We start from the raw sequence: 21462 nt of genomic DNA on the forward strand, positions 1-21462 counted from the left end.
TTTCTCAGAAAAATGTTCAAGACAAGAGAGCGCTGAACGGCTATATATCTATTTCGCACACACACACACACATTGATAGGCAGAGAGAGAGAGAGAGAGAGAGAGAGAGAGAGAGAGAGAGAGAGAGAGAGAGAGAGAGAGAGAGAGAGAGAGAGAGAGAGAGACAGACAGACAGAGAGAGAGAGAGAGAGAGAGAGAGAGAGAGAGAGAGAGAGAGAGAGAGAGAGAGAGAGAGAGAGAGAGAGAGAGAGACACACACACACACACAAATCACAGTAACTGCAAGAAGTTTAAAATTCCTTTGTTTTTAATTCTCGTTTTCTTTTTTTCGAACATTTCCAAAGATTTCTTCAAGAACAGGTATCCAGCCAGTATCACAATCCTGTTTCTTTTTCTTGTTTCTTATTTTTAAGACCAAGTATAAGTACAAAACGAGACTCAAGAGTAGCAGACACTACTCTGGTGTAAAACAATAAAACACAAACCGTTAAAACACTGATCAGTAACAACACTACCAGAGTAAGAACGAAGTCTATTAACATGAGTATGTTACACGAACCATCGTGAGATTCCAGGTAACAAAGATATCACACACTCACTATTCAGACATCAACTTATGCAATTCAAACACACTCTTCCAACCGATACAATACTTACAGGTATCAAAACCTCAGCCATCGTCCATGTAAGCTTACACAATTTGTTCACAATAATACGTCATTCCTTCATAATCTGTCGTCATTCATTCATCCATCATCCTACGGAAGCAGCTTCTCAGCAGCTTACCTGGTACTTTGATTTTTCGTTCAAAAGTAGTCACACTTTGTCAGTCTCACACATACACACACATACACACATACATACAATTATTACTGCAAATAATATCAACACAAGGTAAATGAATGGACAAAGGCGCGAAGTATTAAATGCACAGACACTCCGATCGCATATACACACACGCATTCATAACTCAATATCAGACGAATGATAATTGAATGGACAAAGCTTGAACAATGCGCAGTCTACCTCAACTCACTCACATTATCTCTTTTTCAGTTTCGACAATAATAAATTACTACACGTGCGTTTTGACTGACTATTAACTTCATTCTTTCACTCATGTAAAAATGACTGAAAAAATGATTCTGAGCCTAAAGACTGAACGAACCTTTGCCATTTCTATAATGACAAAAATGACATTTTCTTCAACATACTGTACAATCACAGTTAAATACACGTTCACTGGAGAAATGTTTGATTTGGACAACATCATAGAAGCATTTTCTTAGCACCTCTTCTAAATCAGAATGCTTTCTTACTGGCAGTGTCAGCTAGCACCCTACACTTCAACGATTTATAAGATTTCTTCTTCAATACTTTTTTAGACACTTTTACCACCTCTGAGCTCTTTTCTTCAACCATTTCTTTTTGATCGACCAATTTTTGCTTACGATGTACGAACTTCATGTCAAAGAATACAAAACTGAAACTGTTAGATCTGCGATGATAAAAACGATACTGATATAAAAAAAAAACACAGCGTAGGAATGAACCACAACTTTTGGTCAATACCTTCTACAAAAAAATTGGTCCGTAAAATATTCTACGTATTTAAAACGCGGCTGCACGTAGGACTACAAACGAACACATAGTAAACAAAATGTTTGAACATAAATGTGAACACCTAGGTGGTCACTATTGCACTAGTTCACAGCCGTATAAGGGCTTTGTGTACTTTGGGCGGCCACTTTGTCAATACACATCACTTCACTAAGTGGTCAATGCAAAGTCATGGACAATTGAACAAGTTGAGCGAGTAGAAATTAAAACAGTAATGTTTGTTTAATCGAAGTCGATGAGATTCAGTCTTTTAGGGGTAACAACGATTAACATGTATTATAACCGATTTTGTTAACTTCAAAGCCATTTCCCCCCACAATAGTCGTAGTACTTGTTCCAAAGTTTTAATTTCAGCACCATAAGAAAAGTCGTGAACTTTATGCCATAAAGTTTACTTAGCCCAGGACAAAAAACCAAATGCCATTCTTTGTCACTTTTCAACTTCTGAACCAGAAAATACGCCATTTAGTAGTAATTCTTCGTAACCTTATAATTTCTAAGGTACATGTATATATGAAATCCTCAACATAAACGTAGCATAATCTCACCCTCGTCGCCCTTCCCAACTGCCCCCCCCCCCCTCCCTCTCCCCTCCGAACCCCAATCCCCAAGCGAGATTCCTCTCTCAAGTCTTTGAGGGTCACCATGGGGGGGGGGGGGGGGGGGGGGGGTCTGTGCACGTGCACGTTGGGGCCAAAAGTGCCATGCACGATGATCCACGGTGCACGTTACGAAAAAGCTCCATGCACGGTGCACGCCGGACCTCTGTGCACGGTGCACGCTACGAGAATTTCCCCATTGCCATGCACGTTACGCCCAAAAAGCCCATTCCCGATGCACGTGGTAAAGTATCGCCCCCCCTCGTCTTTGGTCGTTGTGCGTGAATTACGTCATAAAACCACTTCCGCCAAGGGAGATCAGTCTCTGAGCTTTACTGCTGGCCCTCGAGGTAGAGTTCTTTGTGCAGGGGAGGGAACTGCTTGTCGAAGGAGTCTGGGCTCTGCATCTTCATTCCGCCGAGAGCTTTTGAGTGTTCCTCGTTGATGCGACGGAACATGGGCACCAGGCTGAGGGTCTTGCTGAACTTTTCTTCAGGGTCTGCAAGAACAACACAAGAGATTCCAAGGTAAGTAATGATGCTTAGGGTTGGTACTTTAACAAGTTGTTCTATCGTAACAGGCGAGTGCTTAGAACTACAAAGGCAGAACAGAGGAGGAAAAAGAGAAGGTGTTGTCCCAGATGTTACCAGGCTGCTCGGGATATTTAAGAACTAGGACGACAGGCAGGTCGAGAGAAGGGAGGTTCCGGCTTCATTTAGCTCTAAAAGGATGACAGGTCTTTGGATGTCAAAGAAGCGATGGAGAGCTAGGTTGGAGAGAGAGAGAGAGAGAGAGAGAGAGAGAGAGAGAGAGAGAGAGAGAGAGAGAGAGATGGATGGATGGATGGATGGATGGTTTATTCATTAAAGCCATAGTCCCATATGAGAGAGAGAGAGAGAGAAAGAGAGAGAGAGAGAGAGAGAGAGAGAGAGAGACGGACAGACAGATAAACAGACAGACAGACATAGACAAGAGACAGAAAGACAGCGAGAGATTTCATTCAGACACTCACCAGAGTGGTTCTGTTTCATGAGGTTGAAGAGCGCCTGCTGGTAGAGATTCTGGATGTTGGACACAAGCTTCAGGTCAGTGAGGCCAGGCCGGCAGGGGCTGAAGATGAGCACAGCTGTGAAGAGTCCGATCTCGCCATCAGTCATCCCAATGGGGTTGAACTGAGCGCCCACGTGGAAGAAACCGTCCAGGAACTTGCCCATAGGCATAGCAAGAATCACAGCACTGCACGACAAAAAAAGAGGCACCGTTAATAAAAAGTTGTGTTCAGGTTCCGCTTCAGTTTTAAAGTGGATTTGATAAGGGTGATGAATTGTCTTTTACCGCATTACAGATACGAGTTTTCTTTCTGTCATTCTTTGTGCCGTTGGATGAACTGTACACTACGTACCAAAATGTTTAGCTTAATCTCATTAAGAGTTTTTCTCTTTGCTTTATCGGATCACTGTGCCGATTTTCTTTGGTGCTACAAATCATTATGTTTTGGTGATAAAATAAGCTGTAAACATTTCTATACCAAGAGCTAAACTAAAAAGCTGAGTATTCTGAAGACCTCAGGCTCCAAGACCAGCTGGCCAGAGAACAAAAGAACTGGCGAAGAACTACTCACCGAGGGCAGACCATCTTGTGGGAAGGGTCCAGCATGGTCTCCTTTTCGTGGTCGATGAGCATAGCAAAGCGAGTCATCATCACCTCGAACGACCCGTGCTTGATCAGCTTCATCTGGTCCTCCTGAGGCAACTCGGAGAATCCTGAAACACAAGGAATGAACAAATCGTAAACATCTTGACACCAGTTCACAAGAAAACATCTTTGTCTCACAGAAAAAAAAGCAATTAAGAAAACAAAAAACATCAATATATATTTGTCTTTGGTTCCTTTAGATTCAAGTGTTCTTTTTTGAAGAAGGAAAGAGACAAATGAGCAGAAGGAATGCAAAGTAAACGCAGCAAACACTACAAGAGGTAGAGAAAAACACTAAACAAAAGAGAAGAGACGGGAACTGAAGAACGGAGAAAGACTGGGAGCGAAAGTCAACAACATCGTCAATCTCTCTTACCAGGCAACATCTTGCAGAACTTGATAGCCTTGCCCATCTCCGGCATCATCTGCTCCATCATCTTTTCCCACATGGATCCCGCGCTCAGCGACAGCTTGCTCATGTCCGGCAGCTGACCAGCCTCCTTCATGGCCATGAAGCGCTGTGTGGCCTCCGACACGGCCTTGTGAGTGTTCATGCACGTGGCCATGTGAGCGTCCACGGTGGCGTCAGCGACCTGCTGCACGAGCAGTTGAACGGCCTCGGGGACAGCGCGCTTCACTTCTTCAAGGATAGCGGTGACCTCAGAGACGTTGGCGTTGGTGTCAGGCTGCTCGGGGGAGGCTGTCTTTGTGGCGGTGGTGGTTGATGAAGTGGTTTTGGTGGTGGTGGTGGTCGTTTGGGTGTTGCGGTTGGCGTTGTTGATGTTGCGGTTGCTGTTGCCGTTGCCGTTGTTTTCGTTGAGGTTGTCCGAGTTGGTGACGCTTTGGGTGGTGGTCGTGTTGCCTGTGGTGGTGTTCGTGTTAGCGCCGGTCTGGTTGTTGTCGATGTTCTGCCTCATGATGTTGGCGTTGTCGGTGGTGTCGCCGCCGGTGGTGGTGGAGGTGGTGGTGGTGGAAGGGAAAATACCAGCCCCTGTGAAACCAGGGACGGCGGAGGATGGAGAGTAGCCCCCCTTGTGTTTGGCCACGAAGGACTTCATCAGGTCCGACTTGAAGGCGCCGTTGCTGGACTGGATGAACTTCTGTAATTCTGCCATTTCTGTAGATTTGTGCGGCTGGGTTTCGAGTTAGAACGAAGAAAGTAGAGAGGTTGCAGCTGATGAGTTGAGTAAGAGCTGTTGTGGAGGGACTGTGAGACGAACTGTTGACAGTCTTTTTATGAACTCGTGTGAGAACTGAAACAGAGAAGATTAAAGTTCTGTTAAGTTTTATTTCTTTCTGTGAACTTCACTTGCACCGTTGAAGTGACTGCAACAGAATAAGAACAACTAACAACTAGTTGTAAGCATCAACTTGCCTTGCAAAAGTGAATCTACACGAGGTTGCAAAGCCAAGATAGACTAAAATTGTCTTGTCCACATATCAGACTCAACAGTTTTCTCTTTTTGTGGTTTGTCTTTTTTACTCTATTAATTCTTGTCGGTTAGTTGGTTCGAGTTTCTGACTAACTTACCAGGACATAACTAAGCTTAGAATATTAGTATCAATCTGATAGTATCACATGATCGCACACCGTCTGCTCTTCACAGAAAAGTTTTCTTTCAATTTTTTTCTTTACATCTTCCAGTAAAACTTCGCTGTTAATACCGTTTATTAGGTTGCTGTGATCTCGGGGCAAAAAATAGCGTCGGTAAACAGTAACATCAAATCAAAAATCCACCTAATTAATCAAGTTCAGACACAGCAGCGTTGGTGGCGGGGGTAGTTATATTGACTGATATATAATCAATTGAGCTCGACATTCTATGGTGTGAGAACTTCAAACAGATTGTTACAACATCTGACGAAAATCGACCGTCCGTGACCTAGCTCGCGGGCTGCATGCATGTCCTCGTACAGAAAAATAAAAAATCTCGACCAATCTATATCCATGTACTTTATGCAAATGCAGAACAGAGTCAGGCTATATATATATATATATATATATATATATATATATATATATATATACATATATCTTCCCTGTTGCTGACAAAACAGAAATTCGCGACGAGAGAAATGTAAACGCAGCTAAAAAAAAAAAATGAAACTAATTTTTAGTCATTATATACACGTTCGTGGCGGTTTGCCATGCATTCTCATTAATGATTTCAGATCCTTGTCACATCATCTGGTTCCGAAAAATTTTGTTAGTGCAATAAAATTTCCATTACTTGTTATTCTTCTTCTTGTCAATCAAATATTACGCTGGGAGTTATAATAATGATGATTACCACACCTTGACATCATTGGAATATCCATATTCCTTGATTTTGTGGATGCTCGCCAGTTTTCAGTGAGTCACACTATACAAGCTGTTCTTGTTAGACACAACATTATTGCGAGCAAGGTTATAGCCTCGCAAATGACGAATCGAATCGATACGATGTAGAGTACATTTACTATCTTATCCTGACGCGTATTCTCTTCTTACACAACCGATTGGTACAAAAAAGGGAGAGAATAACAAAGTTGGTGATATTATGTATTAATCAAGACGCAACAAGTTGGTGACCGGTAGAGAAGCTAGCAAGCTGGAAAATCGACCTTTTTATAAATTCTTTTTTTTTCTCTTCTCCTTCGCCTTTTCAGTTACGGTAGGCACTACGTCTTGACGTCATTGGCGTAATCTCAAGATCGGGTTCCCAGAGAGGCCTGAATAATTCCTTTCAAAATAATTGTCTGAAAAGTTTTCTTGGTAGTCGGTTTTAAACTGAAGTAACCGTAGGTCAAAAAGATCTCGGTTAAAAGCCTTTTGAAATTTGACAACTCAATGCCGCTCAGATTACAAAGACTAAGAATAGTTTGTGGGCAGCAACGACGCCTGCCATCGTCTGAACTGTTTCGGCTTATTTGTGATTCTGTTCAATATGTCGTTAGACACTATACTTGTCAAATACTCATATATTTAAAACGTGAATGTGCGGCTGAAGGAATAAGAAAAGAACTAAAGTAAACTGAGCCAATACGCCTTTCACAGGAAGGAAAATAATATAGGTGCTTTCGTTCGCAAGTCAGCGACTTTCCGGCTTTGTGCACGGTAAACCGAATAGCCTGGTGCACTAGCTTATCTGGTATAAAATCCAACATAATAACAATAGGTCGGTTTATCGCTGTGACGCAGTTTACCTGGCAACGGTCGTTATGCACTGGTTGATTTCGAAAATACCCGATCCAAGGTCGTTGCGAAAACGCCGTTATCAGGCCGCGGCATCGGCGCTGACATTTGCAGGGTCGCAATTTTCTCGCGACTAAGTTATGCTGGGCTATTGTACTATCGCTGTGTCACTTTGAAATCCGTTTGACCGACCTTGTACAAATTCACCGATTAAGTATGGAGCTTTAAACAATAACTGGCTGGTTGACATAATATGAAAAACCAGAATGAAAAATTCTGCCGTATTTTACAGAACGACTAAGTCAGACTAGTGCTATGACGCTGTGTCACTTTAAAATCCGTTTGACAGATGTTATACATATCTTGTCTCACTGTTTTTGTCGGTCAAACGGCTTTAACAATAACTGGCTGACAGTGAAATACTACCAAAAAAAAAAGAGGACTGAAGAGTGTTTATAGTGCCCTAGCACTTTGTCAATTTAAAATCTGTTTGACAGATGTTATACATATCATGTCTCACTGCTTTTGTCGGTCGAACGGCTTTTACAGTAACTGGCTGACTGACATACTACAAAAAAGAGGATTGAAGAGTTTGCATAGTGCCCAAGCAAGCGCATTGTCACTTTGAAATCAGTTTGGCAGACGCTATTCACATATATACATGGCACTTATCAGTGTCAATCTTTAACGCCGCTAACTGGTTGGCTCCGTGCCATACTTCAAACAACAACAGGATAACGATTGCATTTCCCAGTACGACTCGTTTTAGGTTTACACATTTTTGAACTTCAGATATTAATTTTACGAAATCTGTTTCCAAAACATTTATACAACTTATTCATTAGCAATGTGCACAAACTGAGCACAACTGCACAAACTGAGCACAACGTTGCGGGGCGCATGCCGCCTAGCATTATGCAGAATCTTGATCTACTATATCCTAACAGTAATACAATACTTTCTGGGAAACTACCATGCTCATTTAGACCAAGTCCAATCAGTTCTACACAGATGCAACATTAGAATCGCATGCATGACCGGCGTACCACTGAGCTAGCTAACAAATACAAGAACTTGTAAAATTTCTTCGCTAAACTGAAGGAATTCGGCTGACTGCAGAAAAGTCACTTTCAAGCAAGCAAGCAAGCAAGTAAAAACTTATAACATTTGTTCGAGATTAGTTTTGAGTCAACTTTTTAAGCAAAACTGAGAAAATTGATTTTCTCCTGACAACGACATTTGTCAGTCAGTCCTCTAACTACTAGGCCTGACTGTGCAAAGTATCCCAAACACGGAAGCCATTATAGTAAAGACATCAAACAAAGTCCGATCAAAATTAGCTAAGCGAAGGATTACAAACCGGCAGAAATACGGCATGATCATAGTTGCAATTGCTAAACTCTTTCAACCACGTCAAAACAACTGAAATCGAAAGTAACGTTGAAAGCCGGCTTGCTCGATCGTTGAAAACATTGCTTCCAAATCATCGGTGACACAAAAAGAATAGAGAAAGAATAACAGCTACCGGCAAAGTAGATTAAAAGCAACCGGCAAGTGGAATCAAAGCAATCGGCAAGTAGAAAAAATGTAAGCTCACCAGAGGATCTTCAGCTGCGAGGTAGCAGTGATTAGAAACGGGAAACACCGCTCGTCTTATAGCAGAAACTGCGACGAGTCCAAGCTAAACCGCAGGGGTGGGCAGAATCGAGAAAACGAGGCCAGGCGGGCAGAGAAGGGAGGGGGTTAGAGGGAAACCGCGTTCTAACAGCGCTAACACAATCGCTGTGTCGGTCAAGCTATTGTCAGGCTCAAACTGACACACTTTTCTTCGCTTGTCCAGCCTTCCCCGGCCGGTCAGCTGAATATCGGTTGGACCGGCCGGACAACCTGACCCCCCTATATTTCTCCGTCCAAGCGGCCCTGATTTCGCAAAAAACTTGGTTATGCATACATTAACTCCGTTTCCTTGACTGAGCGACGCAGCCGCCCCCCATTTCCTGCGATTTCATTGGTCAGCGTGTGTGTGTGTTCACGCTCAGCAACCATGGCCGTTTCGCATGATTTTCCGTTCGAGCCTCCTTCTGTTGCACTTTTCTTTACGGCATGGTTATTTTCATACCCGCTTTCGCCTCCCCTCCTTCCTTCCTTTTCTCCCTTACCCTCAGGGGCGTAGACCGCATTTTTTTCTATCTCCTTCCTAGCTAAGGTGAAAGTGTGCCAGAAGTTGTAGCCCCAAATTTCTCAAATTCGCGCACGCGGTTCCTGCTTTGCACGTGCATGCCGGTGTGCGAGCACGTGGTGTGTATGCTCCATCTATCTTGCGTACTCAGCATCAGCTGTTTCTCGATATACTGGAAAATGGTGAATGGGGGGTGGGGGTTGCGGAGGGTGGGAGGGAGCGAGCAGGAGGAGGTGGAGAAAAGGGAGGCGGAGGAAGAAAAATACGCGTGTTGAAATTGAAGAAGAACTCGGTGAGTGACTTTGAAAAAACTCTGGCATCGCTCTGGCACTGGGGTTATTATCGGTGGGGGTCCGTCAGAATAATCCGTTATCAGCTGTTTCTCCTTTTTCCTTCGCCGCGGGAAACTAATTCGGCAAGACCTTCGAGCTTTTAACTGTAAAGAGAGGCTTTTCTGAACATGCCGCAGCAAGAAATATGTCAGTCACACGGAAAAGAACGACCTTGTTACTTGGTAGAGCTAATTATGTTGAACTTTGGAGGATACGGGTGTTTTGAAGGAAGGCGGGGCTACGCGATTTCATGGTATTTCGGTCTTGACAAATTATGGTGTTTAGTCGTCGTGTCGTTTCACTACTGCTGTTGTACAGTAGAAGAGTGCACTTGCACTGTATTTAAAGGGGCGTGGTGTGAGTTGGCACTTAGCACTGTTTGAAGGTTGTGCTGACGCAATTTTGGCAACGGCGAAGGACATGCTAACGCAAGACCACAGGGACAGGGATCTCGAGACTCCGCTGTTTCGCTGAACCGGGCCATCCTGACCTCAGGTCAAAATGAGTTCGGCTCATTCTATCTCTGACAGGATGCCTTGGTTTTCCTTGTCTGGCGAGGAAATCGATTTTTTTTTTTTACATATTTAGATCTTTTCGTAATGTGTTATGGATATAAGCAGATCGGGATCGTCGATAATGATTTTTCATGGTGTTGTGTAATTTTTAAATTACAAAGGAATTGATATGTAAGACAGTTTCAAGCGAGCTATTTTTCGCGGCTGTATTTACTGTGCAAACAACTCTAAATATGGCAAAAGTGTCACGTGATAATCAACCGTTTGGTTTCGGCGCTCGCTGGAGCAGACGAGTTTTTCTGTAGTGATGCAACCACTGATATATTACGGTCTCCTTCCGGCAGCAGTCCCAAAATTTCGACTTGTTTTGACCTTAGAACGATGTCTTTATCATAACTGTGAAGAACAGAACGGAGATCACTGTCGAAGTCGGCCAATCTTCCATCATTTTCGTCTCGCGAACACTGCTCGCGAAAAACATATGGGAGATAACTCTGTATTCTTGTTTTGATAGATTCGCGTAGGACTTTAGCGTCCCGTCAGAGAGATAACTGGCGATAGCCGTGGAGCGATGATTATCAGAATGGAACCGGGCATTCTAGCTAAAGCCCAAAGCGTAACGACTCGGTCGCTAAAACCGAAGTCGAACTACTTTCGTAGCACAGACTCAAAGCGGCGAAGCAAGACTAGGCAAGGCGGCAAGGCGGCAAGGCAAATTTTCATTGTATTGACCACTTAACATGGTAAGTCGAAAACTGAAATATAAAAATCATAACTGACGCTGGTGCAGGGCATAACAAATAATTGAACCCGGCAAATCTTTGAAAATGGTATATCCGATGGACGCAATCTTCTTGCTGCACTGAAAAGCAATTTAGTTACTATGTAGAACGTAGGCAAATTTTCAGCGTGTAGGCTATTGACCCCAATCAGGTGCATAAAATCATGAAACTGAAATGGAATGGTTACTTCTTCTTCTTCTTCTGCGTTCGTGGACTGAAACTCCCACGTACACTCGTGTGTGTTTTTTGCACGAGTGGAAATTTACGTGTATGACCGTTTTTTACCCCGCCATTTAGGCAGCCATAGCCGTTTTCGGAGGAAGCATGCTGGGTATTTTCGTGTTTCTATAACCCACCGAACTCTGACATGGTTTACAGGATCTTTTTCGTGCGCACTTGGTCTTGTGCTTGCGTGTACACACGGGGGTGTTCGGACACCGAGGAGAGTCTGCACACAAAGTTGACTCTGAGAAATAAATCTCTCGCCGAACGTGGGGACGAACTCACGCTGACAGCGACCAACTGGATACAAATCCAGCGCGCTACCGACTGAGCTACATCCCCGCCCAACATGTGGGAAGTCTTAAAAAGACCACTTAACTATATAAACATTGAAATAAAGGGGGGGTGGGAGTATATGTTCGCTTCATGTCATTCATGCTCGTAAGTTTCGACGGGAAGAAAGCTACAATGTCAATGTATCTGCAAAAAACACCAGTTGAGTTGTCCCTGCAGAATTCGTGCAAACTAATACTGGAGAGTCACTGAATCTGCAAAAATAATTCAGCAAAAAAACAAAAACAAAAAACAAAAACAGTTTTTTTTTACTAATATTAAAAATAGATATTTAAAAACTAATACATAAATAAAAACCTAATCTGCACAGAAAACAGTTGATATTGGACACAGGATAGTGAACAAAACCAGGTGCAGTTCGTCGACATACCCGGCCAAAGACGCAGTATACGCAGACCAAGGGCATTGTCCTTTTATTGATGGCCGCAGGAGCGGTCATCTATTGGAATGCATTCGGAGATGTGACATGTCTCGTTTGTTACCGTTCTCACGAGATCAGTTACAGTTTTCTCTCTCTCTCTCTCTCTCTCTCTCTCTCTCTCTCTCTCTCTCTCTCTCTCTCTCTCTCTCTCTCTCTCTGTCTGTATGTATGTCTTTGTCTGTGTCTCCCTCTGAGTCTCTCCGCTTCTGTCTTTCTATGTCTGTCTCTGTCTATGTGTGTGTGTGTGTGTCTCTCTCTCTCTCTCGCTCTCTCTCTCTCTCTCTCTCTCTCTCTCTCTCCCTCATCCGACTCCTGGCACACAGGTCAAAGCAGAGGTTAACTTGAGTGCACGTGTACCCAGCAGGAGGGGGGTGATTCGGGTCAGAAGTGGGGTAAAGCACTTTGGTCTTCAGTCTTTGGGTTATAGCTTTTGTGGAGAAGATGCCAACATGAAATTGCACTATGCTCTACTATTTATTGTCCTTGTCTATCGGACACGAAGAAAGGAAGCTACAATCGCCCCAGGCCATATATACTCTTTGTTTCCTGAGCCTGGACCATTGAGACGGTTACCTCATAGATCTGTTCATTCTTCAGTTTGTCGGTGTCAAAAGTTATACCCCCATTCCACACAACCGTTCTTTGTCCCGTTCCCGTACCAACCAAGGACTGCTGCCACAACAATGGAACGCTGCGCAAACGGCCGTTTTTTTGGCATCTTTCATCAGCAGCGTCTGACCATAGTGGCAGCCGTCCTTGGTCGGTAAGGGAACGGGACCTAGAACGGATGACTGTGTGGAATGCGGGTATGACAACTCAGTGTGTGAGAGCGCTACCGTTGCGTTACCGTTGTTTTAAGTTCCTTTAACGATCCAAGCGTTCCGTTACCGATGGGTTGAGGTTCCATTACCGTTCATTCTGATCGGGAGGGAAACGGCTAAAAATTTGAACATGCTGCCCAAACTCAGCCGTCCCTACCGACCCTACCGTTCAAAGCAGTTATGTTAACGATCAGTTACGTTCATTGCGGTTCTGTCCCGATCCCTCCCGTGCCCGCACCGTTCCTTGGTCGGTACGGGAACGGGACCTAGAACGGTTGTGTGGAAAGGGGGTATAAGACTCGACCACTTGGCTTATGGTGGAGACAGCTGGAAGATCTCTGGATATAATTGAAGAGGAGTAGTCTTCCTTTTAGAAAATGTGTACTCTGCCTTGCAGATTAGAAATGTGTGCTGTCGGGGCTGGGTAAAGGGAGTGTAGGGTAAGGGGGTGGGGGTGGGTAAGCAAGGGGTAAGAGAGACGAAAGAAAAAACTGGACAGGGAAAAGTCACTGCCTGAAGTATTCAATAAAGCCACACACAAAAAAGAAATTACCACATATGCAGGTTTTCAATTCATATTTTTGCAAAGTATCTGCACAAGCATGTGTGCCTCTGTGAGTATGTTCGTGGCTGCTTTCATCGGGTGCCTGTATCCTCAGGAATTTGAGGATTTACTGATTTTATCTCTCTTTTTCTGACACCGTTGATTTAACGTCACTTTTACAGGAAATTTTTTTCCCTTTCAGTTATATGTTGTAGTAGTTTGACCTTATTGTTTTAGGACAAGTAGAGCTCGTTCACCAGTAGCAAAGACTCACTCAGTCCGTCAGTGTGCCTGAGTGTGTGTGAGGGGGGGGGGGGCTCTCCCGTGACCGGCCACCTGCAATGTACGGACAGGTTTGCACTGGCCCAAGGGTGTCCGTTCATGAGAGGGACTGCTGTAACAGCAAAACTAGTGTGAAACATAAGTAATCAATTTATCCACTTGACGGGCGGGGATGTAGCTCAGTCGGTAGCGCGCTGGATTTGTATCCAGTTGTCCGCTGTCAGCGTGAGTTCGTCCCCAAGTACGGCGAGAGATTTATTTCTCAGAGTCAACTTTGTGTGCAGACTCTCCTCGGTGTCCGAACACCCCCGTGTGTACACGCAAGCACAAGACCAAGTGCGCACGAAAAAGATCCTGTAATCCATGTCAGAGTTCGGTGGGTTATAGAAACACGAAAATACCCAGCATGCTTCCTCCGAAAGCGACGTATGGCTGCCTAAATGGCGGGGTAAAAACGGTCATACACGTAAAAGCCGTGGGAGTTTCAGCCCATGAACGAACAAACAAACAAACAAGAAGAGCAAACGCTCGATCGAGTCACTTTCGCAGTTCTGAATATTATATGAGGCATCAGATGGACAGGAAGAAATTGCTATTCACAACACAATGAGTCACGTTCACATAAAATTTGAGCCCGGTCACTTTTATAGTTTCCGAGAAAAGCCCAACGTTAAGTTGTGTGTTGCCGAACAGAAAAGGCTAGTTATCTCCCTTGTTTTTCTGATAACGTTCGTAAAAGGCTACAGATGTAAATACTTTGATGTAAAGAATAATCCTACAAAGTTTCAATCACATCCGATGAACTTTGTCAAAGATATAAAATGTCTAATTTTTCCTTTGACGCTGACCTGTGACCTTGAAAAAGGTCAAAGGTCAACGAAACCATCGTTAAAGTGTAGAGGTCATTGGAGGTCACGACTAAACAAAATATGAGCCCGATCGCTTTGATAGTTTCCGAGAAAAGTCCAACGTTAAGGTGGTGTCTACGGACGGCCGGCCGGCCGGCCGGACGGCCGGCCAGACGGCCGGCCGGACAGACTAACACTGACCGATTACATAGAGTCACTTTTTCTCAAGTGACTCAAAAATCCACTTGACTATATTCACAACAGCGACCTATCACTCTTCTTTGCATGTTTTTATGCCTGCGGATTTTCAAATACTCTGCAACACATGTAACCCAAATTCAACATGTGCCCGTACAATATCGCTTCTTTTATGAAAACATTGCTTCGGCCATGTTGATTTTAATCAACCAATTTTCTTGTCCTGATAGTGATCAGAGCGAAAGGGGTTGTCCCAAAGGGCGTGTATTTCGACTTGTTTCTTGAAACATAACATAATGTTGATGATATCGGATTTGCTGATGACGTGCTTGTGACAAGATTACGGTCGGCTGGATGACCTTGCCAATAGCAAAGATACATTTTAGTGATGCCGCAGCACATTCTGATAATCATTGCTCCACGGCTATCGCCAGTTATCTCTCTGACCGGACGCTAAAGTCCTACGCGAATCTATCAAAACAAGAATACAGAGTTATCTCCCATATGTTTTCGCGAGCAGTGTTCGCGAGACGAAAATGATGGAACATTGGCCGACTTCGACAGTGATCTCCGTTCTGTTCTTCACAGTTATGATAAAGACATCGTTCTAAGGTCAAAACAAGTCGAAATTTTGGGACTGCTGCCGGAAGGAGACCGTAATATATGGTTGCATCACTACAGAAAAACTCGTCTGCTCCAGCGAGCGCCGAAACCAAACGGTTGATTATCACGTGACACTTTTGCCATATTTAGAGTTGTTTGCATAGTAAATACAGCCGCGAAAAATAGCTCGCTTGAATTTGAAACTGTCTGACATATAAATTCCTTTGTAATTTAAAAATTACACAACACCATGAAAAATCATTATCGACGATCGCGAATCTGCTTACATCCATAACACATTACGAAAAGATCTAAATATGTAAAAAATCGATTTCCTCGCCAGACAAGGAAAACCAAGGCATCCTGTCAGGGATAGAATGAGCCGAACTCATTTTGACCTGAGGTCAGGATGGCCGCAGCAGTGATTGAATTAACAGACCTTCTCGTGCCAACGATTCGAGCCACCATGTCAGATGTACCGAGGGTTTTACACGGGTTAAGACCAACCCTCCACTTGAACACATACCAGAAATCAACAGCACGGTTGGCCTAGTGGTAAGGCGTCCGCCCCGTGATCGGGAGGTCGTGGGTTCGAACACCGGCCGGGTCATACCTAAGACTTTAAAATTGGCAATCTAGTGGCTGCTCCGCCTGGCGTCTGGCATTATGGGGTTAGTGCTAGAACTGGTTGGTCCGGTGTCAGAATAATGTGACTGGGTGAGACATAAAGCCTGTGCTGCGACTTCTGTCTTGTGTGTGGCGCACGTTATATGTCCAAGCAGCACCGCCCTGATATGGCCCTGCGTGGTCGGCTGGGCGTTAAGCAAACAAACAAACAAACAAACAAACAAACAAACAGCCTGGCCGCGTCTAGTGAAGACAGTTGGATTTATTAGGATGAATTATTTGTGCTGTGTGACACCTGTGTCAATGAATCAATTCTGCATTTGCACAGAAAGCGGCAGCTTGGTAGTTGACTTTTGTGTATGTGTCCAAGACAGAGAGAACCTGTTGGTTCTCATTGCTGCAAATCGTAACGGGTTTGAAACAGTTGAGCTATGTAAGCTAGGTGGTATTTCTTTCTTTTTCTTCTAGTTGTTTCCAATCAATTCCAATCAATTGCGTTTGTCAAGTTTGTTTACAACACCAAGAAACAAAGCTGAACGTCACTCCTCGATCCGTTCCTTCAAATCAGGAGCGCTATGACGTCAAATTAGAAGAAAAAAAGAACATTTAATTCAAATCGCTGGTAAGGTCAAGGCTACCTTAACAACTGAGTTATGTGTTGGTGTCGTATGTTTTTAACCACGCTCAATCAATGCGTCACTGATTAGCTATAGTGCACGTCAGTAGCGGATCGTCTGATCACGTCCGGCCCGGCATGCAGACAGCGGCAATTATCAGTGGTTAGCGGACACACTGCACTGATGAGGCCAGACAAAGGGGCAGGAAGCCGCACATTGACTTTAAGCCCTAAAAGCGACATGGGTCTGTAAGTGTGACAACATTTTGACTGTGAAACAAACGAAAAAACAAACAAACAAACAAACAAACAAAATAACTAATTAACTAACTAACTAACTAACTGACTGACTGACTGACGGACTGACGGACTGACTGACTGACTGACTGACTGACTAAAGATCAACCGAACGAACGAACGAACGAACGAACGACGAACGAAGTAACGAATGAATGAACAAACGAACAAACAGATTGCCTGACTGACTGACTGACTGACTGATCGACTGACTTACTGATTGACTGACTGACCGATCTATTGACTGCCTGACTTACTGACCGAAAGACAAACAAACAAACAAACAATAAAAATAACCTGGATTGCAGAATGATCACTGATATGCTCCCAATAGATTCCTGTTCTCGATCGAATCAGCTGACCGGGCCATTCTGATCAGTCATCGCCAGTTATCTCTCTGACCGGACGCTACAGTCCTACGCGAATCTATCAAAATAAGAATACAGAGTTATCTCCCATATGTTTTTCGCGAGCACTGATCTAAATTTGAGATCAGTGTTCGCGAGACGAAAATCGGATTGCAGATTGGCCGACTTCGACAGTGATCTCCGTTCTGTTCTTCACAGTTATGATAAAGACATCGTTCTAATGTCAAAACAAGTCGAAATTTTGGGACTGCTGCCGGAAGGAGACCGTAATATATGGTTTCATCACTGTCAACTGGTTACAGAAAAAATCGTCTGCTCCAGTGAGCGCCGAAACCAAACGGTGATTATCACGTGACACTTTTGCCATATTTAGAGTTGTTTGCACAGTAAATACAGCCGCGAAAAATAGCTCGCTTGAAACTGTCTTACATATCAATTCCTTTGTAATTTAAAAATTACAAAACACCATGAAAAATTATTATCGACGATCGCGAATCTGCTTATATCAATAATAGTTAATACATTAAATAAAAGCTCTCAATATGTAAAAAAATCGGTTTCCTTGCCAGACAAGGAAACTCAAGGCATCCTGCCAGGGAGAGAATGAGCCGAACTCATTTTGACCTGAGGTCAGGATGTTGACCGGGCCTACAACGGGTAATTCCAAATGCAGCTGGCCACTGCATTCTGATAATCATCGGTCCACGCTATCGGCTTTGTCTACCCGAAGGAACTCATTTTGACCTGAGTTCAGGATGCTGGTCACTGCTGATTCGGGCAACTAATCAATGATTGTTGACGAGACTCTGATTATGTTATGTATGATGACTACTATCTGTCTGAGACAGCGAACGTCTGATCGCGTCAGCCGGTACTTTAGAAGGCTTGATTATAGTGTCCTCTATACTTAATGTACTAGGACTGCCCACAGTGACGTACATGTTTGTACGCAGGTAAGCATCAAGCGAAGAAAAAAACAAGCAGCATTCACACGTACACGTGTGCGTCAGCGAGTGTCGTGTGCGTGGGCGATATCAAATCTGTATTTTGCCCTCAGATCATTTGTTAGGTTGAAGATTTTCTTTTTGTGAATGCGACCGTAATCAGCAAATATGTTTTCCGGGGCTGGTATACAGGGCCAAGATACACGAGAAAGTTACCAACCGGGTGGGAGCCAGACGCGGTGTTGAATTGGTTGAAATTGAGCTTTGTTGTGAATTCAACGAATCAGACCCCGCGGTTTGTTCTCTCCCGTTTGGGTGGCACCCACTTTCGCTTCGTGCACCCCAGCCCAGGAGTCGAGTTTAGGAGACTTTATTCTGAGAAATACTGCACTGAGACTACAGTTTACCCCGGGCTGATCTATATAACGTCTCTAACCTGATGCTACTCGTGCATACCGGCCCTGGTTTTACACGGGATAAGAACACCCTCCTTCACAGATACTACATTTCAACATCTCTTCTGTAGATTCTTCTGTTCTTATTTAGTTCCCCATCCCCATTCCTTCAATTTGTTCTTCTGGTTTATTTTTTATATGTCCACCATTATGACAATGTGTGTAATTTAGTATTGTTCTGGCCACGTAATATAAGCATTTGCTTGAGTGCGTGTCTTGTGCGTGTCTTGGGCGTGTCCTAGTTGTATGTTTTGAATTGTTTCATGCGAAGAATTCTGAATACAATTTTGTTTAAACCATACAGCCTGACCTTATGTTGATGTCTGGTATGTAGTCTAGTTGAAGGATAGCATGGCCTCATGTTGATGTCTGGTATGTGGTCTAGTGGCAGGATAGCATGACCTCATGTTGATGTCTGGTATGTGGTCTAGTGGAAGGATAGCATGACCTCATGTTGATGTCTGGTATGTGGTCTTGTAGAAGGATAGCATGACCTCATGTTGATGTCTGGTATGTGGTCTAGTGGAAGGATAGCATGACCTCATGTTGATGTCTGGTATGTGGTCTAGTGGAAGGATAGCATGACATCATGTTGATGTCTGGTATGTGGTCTAGTGGAAGGATAGCATGACCTCATGTTGATGTTTGGTATGTGGTCTAGTGGAAGGATAGCATGACCTCATGTTGATGTCTGGTATGTGGTCTAGTGGAAGGATAGCATGACCTCATGTTGATGTCTGGTATGTGGTCTAGTGGAAGGATAGCATGACCTCATGTTGATGTCTGGTATGTGATCTAGTGGAAGGATAGCATGACCTCATGTTGATGTCTGGTATGTGGTCTAGTGGAAGGATAGCATGACCTCATGTTGATGTCTGGTATGTGGTCTAGTGGAAGGATAGCATGACCTCATGTTGATGTCTGGTATGTAGTCTAGTGGAAGGATAGCATGACCTCATGTTGATGTCTGGTATGTGGTCTAGTGGAAGGATAGCATGACCTCATGTTGATGTCTGGTATGTGGTCTAGTGGAAGGATAGCATGACCTCATGTTGATGTCTGGTATGTGGTCTAGTGGAAGGATAGCATGGCCTCATGTTGATGTCTGGTATGTGGTCTAGTGGAAGGATAGCATGACCTCATGTTGATGTCTGGTATGTGGTCTAGTGGAAGGATAGCATGACCTCATGTTGATGTCTGGTATGTAGTCTAGTGGAAGGATAGCATGGCCTCATGTTGATGTCTGGTATGTGGTCTATCTAGTGGAAGGATAGCATGACCTCATGTTGATGTCTGGTATGTAGTCTAGTGGCAGGATAGCATGGCCTCATGTTGATGTCTGGTATGTAGTCTAGTGGAAGGATAGCATGGCCTCATGTTGATGTCTGGTATGTGGTCTAGTGGAAGGATAGCATGACCTCATGTTGATGTCTGGTATGTAGTCTAGTGGCAGGATAGCATGGTCTCATCCCATGTAAAAGCCTGACCACATATGAGAAGGTGAGCTTAACTGGTTTGAAGAGGAGGAGTGTGCCTTTCCTAAGTTTGGTGCGTTTGTTTTTCTTGCTTAACTTGATTAGAGCTACAGCGTCGCAAATTAAGCGATAGCATATATCGGCCTTGACGTCATTTTGATTTATACTGTTCAAAAAAAGAAACGCATAGCTTGTAATATTTGGTTAATTTAGTTATATGGCTACAAGGATATCCACCAAACTGCAGAAAATGTTTATCTCGTCGTCGACCTTTCGTCCATTGCCACAAGTGAGCTCTGCACGTGACGCATGCGTTATCAGTGGCTACAATGTCAAAATTGCTCATTTGGCATGACCACTCGTCATGCTTCAGTGTAATCTCGTGAAACTCAAGGAATATTGAGCTCTCACCATGTCTTCCAAAACCCATAAAAGCGGATTGTTCGCCACAAAGAAATCAGACGACAATTCAGCGACGAAAGATGGCCCGATTGAGCAGAGAAGACCGCCAAATTGCATTGGGTCGTTTACAAGCAGGCCAAAGTCAAAGTGCAATCGCCAGGCACTTCCACGTGTCCCAGAGCACCATCAGTAGACTGTGAGTCAGGTTTCAAGCCACTGGCTCCGTTGCTGACTTGCCACGAGCGGGAAGACCAAGGGCGACAACTGCTGCTCACGACCGCTTCATACGGCTCCGCCACCTCCGGAATCGTTTCCTGTCGGCCTCATCTTCTGTCCAGGCTCTCCCCGGGCCACACCGATTATCGGACCAGACCGTGCGGAACCGCCTGCATGAAGCTGGTTTGAGAGCTCGCAGACCTCACAGAGGAGCTGTCCTCACCCGCCGCCATCGCCAGAACCGAGTGCAGTGGGGCAACCAGCACCTTCGCTGGACCGTCCGGAATCACTGGAGACACGTGTGGTTCAGCGACGAGTCCTACTTCCTGCTCCAGCGACATGATGGTCGGAGGAGGGTTTACCGGAGAGTAAACGAACGTTACGCGCCCAACTGTGTGGATGAGGCACCCGTTCATGGTGGTGGAGGCGTCATGGTGTGGGGGGCGATCAATACCGCTGGAAGGAGCACCCTGGTGCACGTCCAAGGGCGCATAACTGCCCAGCGATACGTGGAGGAAATTCTGCGCCCACACGCCCTTCCTCTTCTGGCTGACCAGGATGCCATATTCCAGCAGGACAACGCTCGCCCGCACACAGCACGACTCACCACCCAGTTCCTCACCGACCACCATGTCCAGGTGCTTCCCTGGCCATCCATGTCGCCAGACATGAACCCGATAGAACACATCTGGGATGAATTGGACAGACGTGTGCGCAGGCGAGAAGAAGCGCCGGCAAATCACCGCGATCTATTGCAGGCACTTCAGGAGGAGTGGGACACCATCCCACAGCAAGATATCCGGCATCTGACCCAGTCCATGCCCAGAAGGTGCCGGGCAGTTGTTGCTGCTCAAGGCAGTCACACCCCCTAC

At 44.6% G+C, this 21462-nt stretch overlaps 1 protein-coding gene across 1 annotated transcript; it reads right to left on the reverse strand.

Annotated features, from left to right (window-relative positions):
- Window positions 1-289: 289 nt before the first annotated feature.
- On the reverse strand, window positions 290-8822 carry LOC138964468 (nuclear hormone receptor E75-like). Its single transcript, XM_070336433.1, has 5 exons — window positions 8687-8822; window positions 4291-5167; window positions 3841-3982; window positions 3232-3455; window positions 290-2718 (listed from the first exon to the last, which is right to left on the reverse strand). Exons 2-5 carry the CDS (start codon window positions 5027-5029, stop codon window positions 2552-2554), a joined length of 1272 nt encoding a protein of 423 aa, XP_070192534.1. The 5' UTR covers window positions 5030-5167; window positions 8687-8822; the 3' UTR covers window positions 290-2551.
- Between the last annotated feature and the right edge of the window lie 12640 nt (window positions 8823-21462).

Source organism: Littorina saxatilis, linkage group LG4 (genome assembly GCF_037325665.1).
Source record: "Littorina saxatilis isolate snail1 linkage group LG4, US_GU_Lsax_2.0, whole genome shotgun sequence".
Classification (NCBI taxonomy): domain Eukaryota; kingdom Metazoa; phylum Mollusca; class Gastropoda; order Littorinimorpha; family Littorinidae; genus Littorina; species Littorina saxatilis.

Bases quoted from the DNA above. Each gene is read 5' to 3' on its own strand.
- LOC138964468 (XM_070336433.1), bottom strand. From the start codon at position 5,029: ATGGCAGAATTACAGAAGTTCATCCAGTCCAGCAACGGCGCCTTCAAG. The intron at 3,456-3,840 runs GTGAGTAGTTCT...TTTGTCGTGCAG, and splicing joins CACAAGATGGTCTGCCCTCG to TGCTGTGATTCTTGCTATGC. The intron at 2,719-3,231 runs GTGAGTGTCTGA...TTGTTCTTGCAG, and splicing joins CATGAAACAGAACCACTCTG to ACCCTGAAGAAAAGTTCAGC.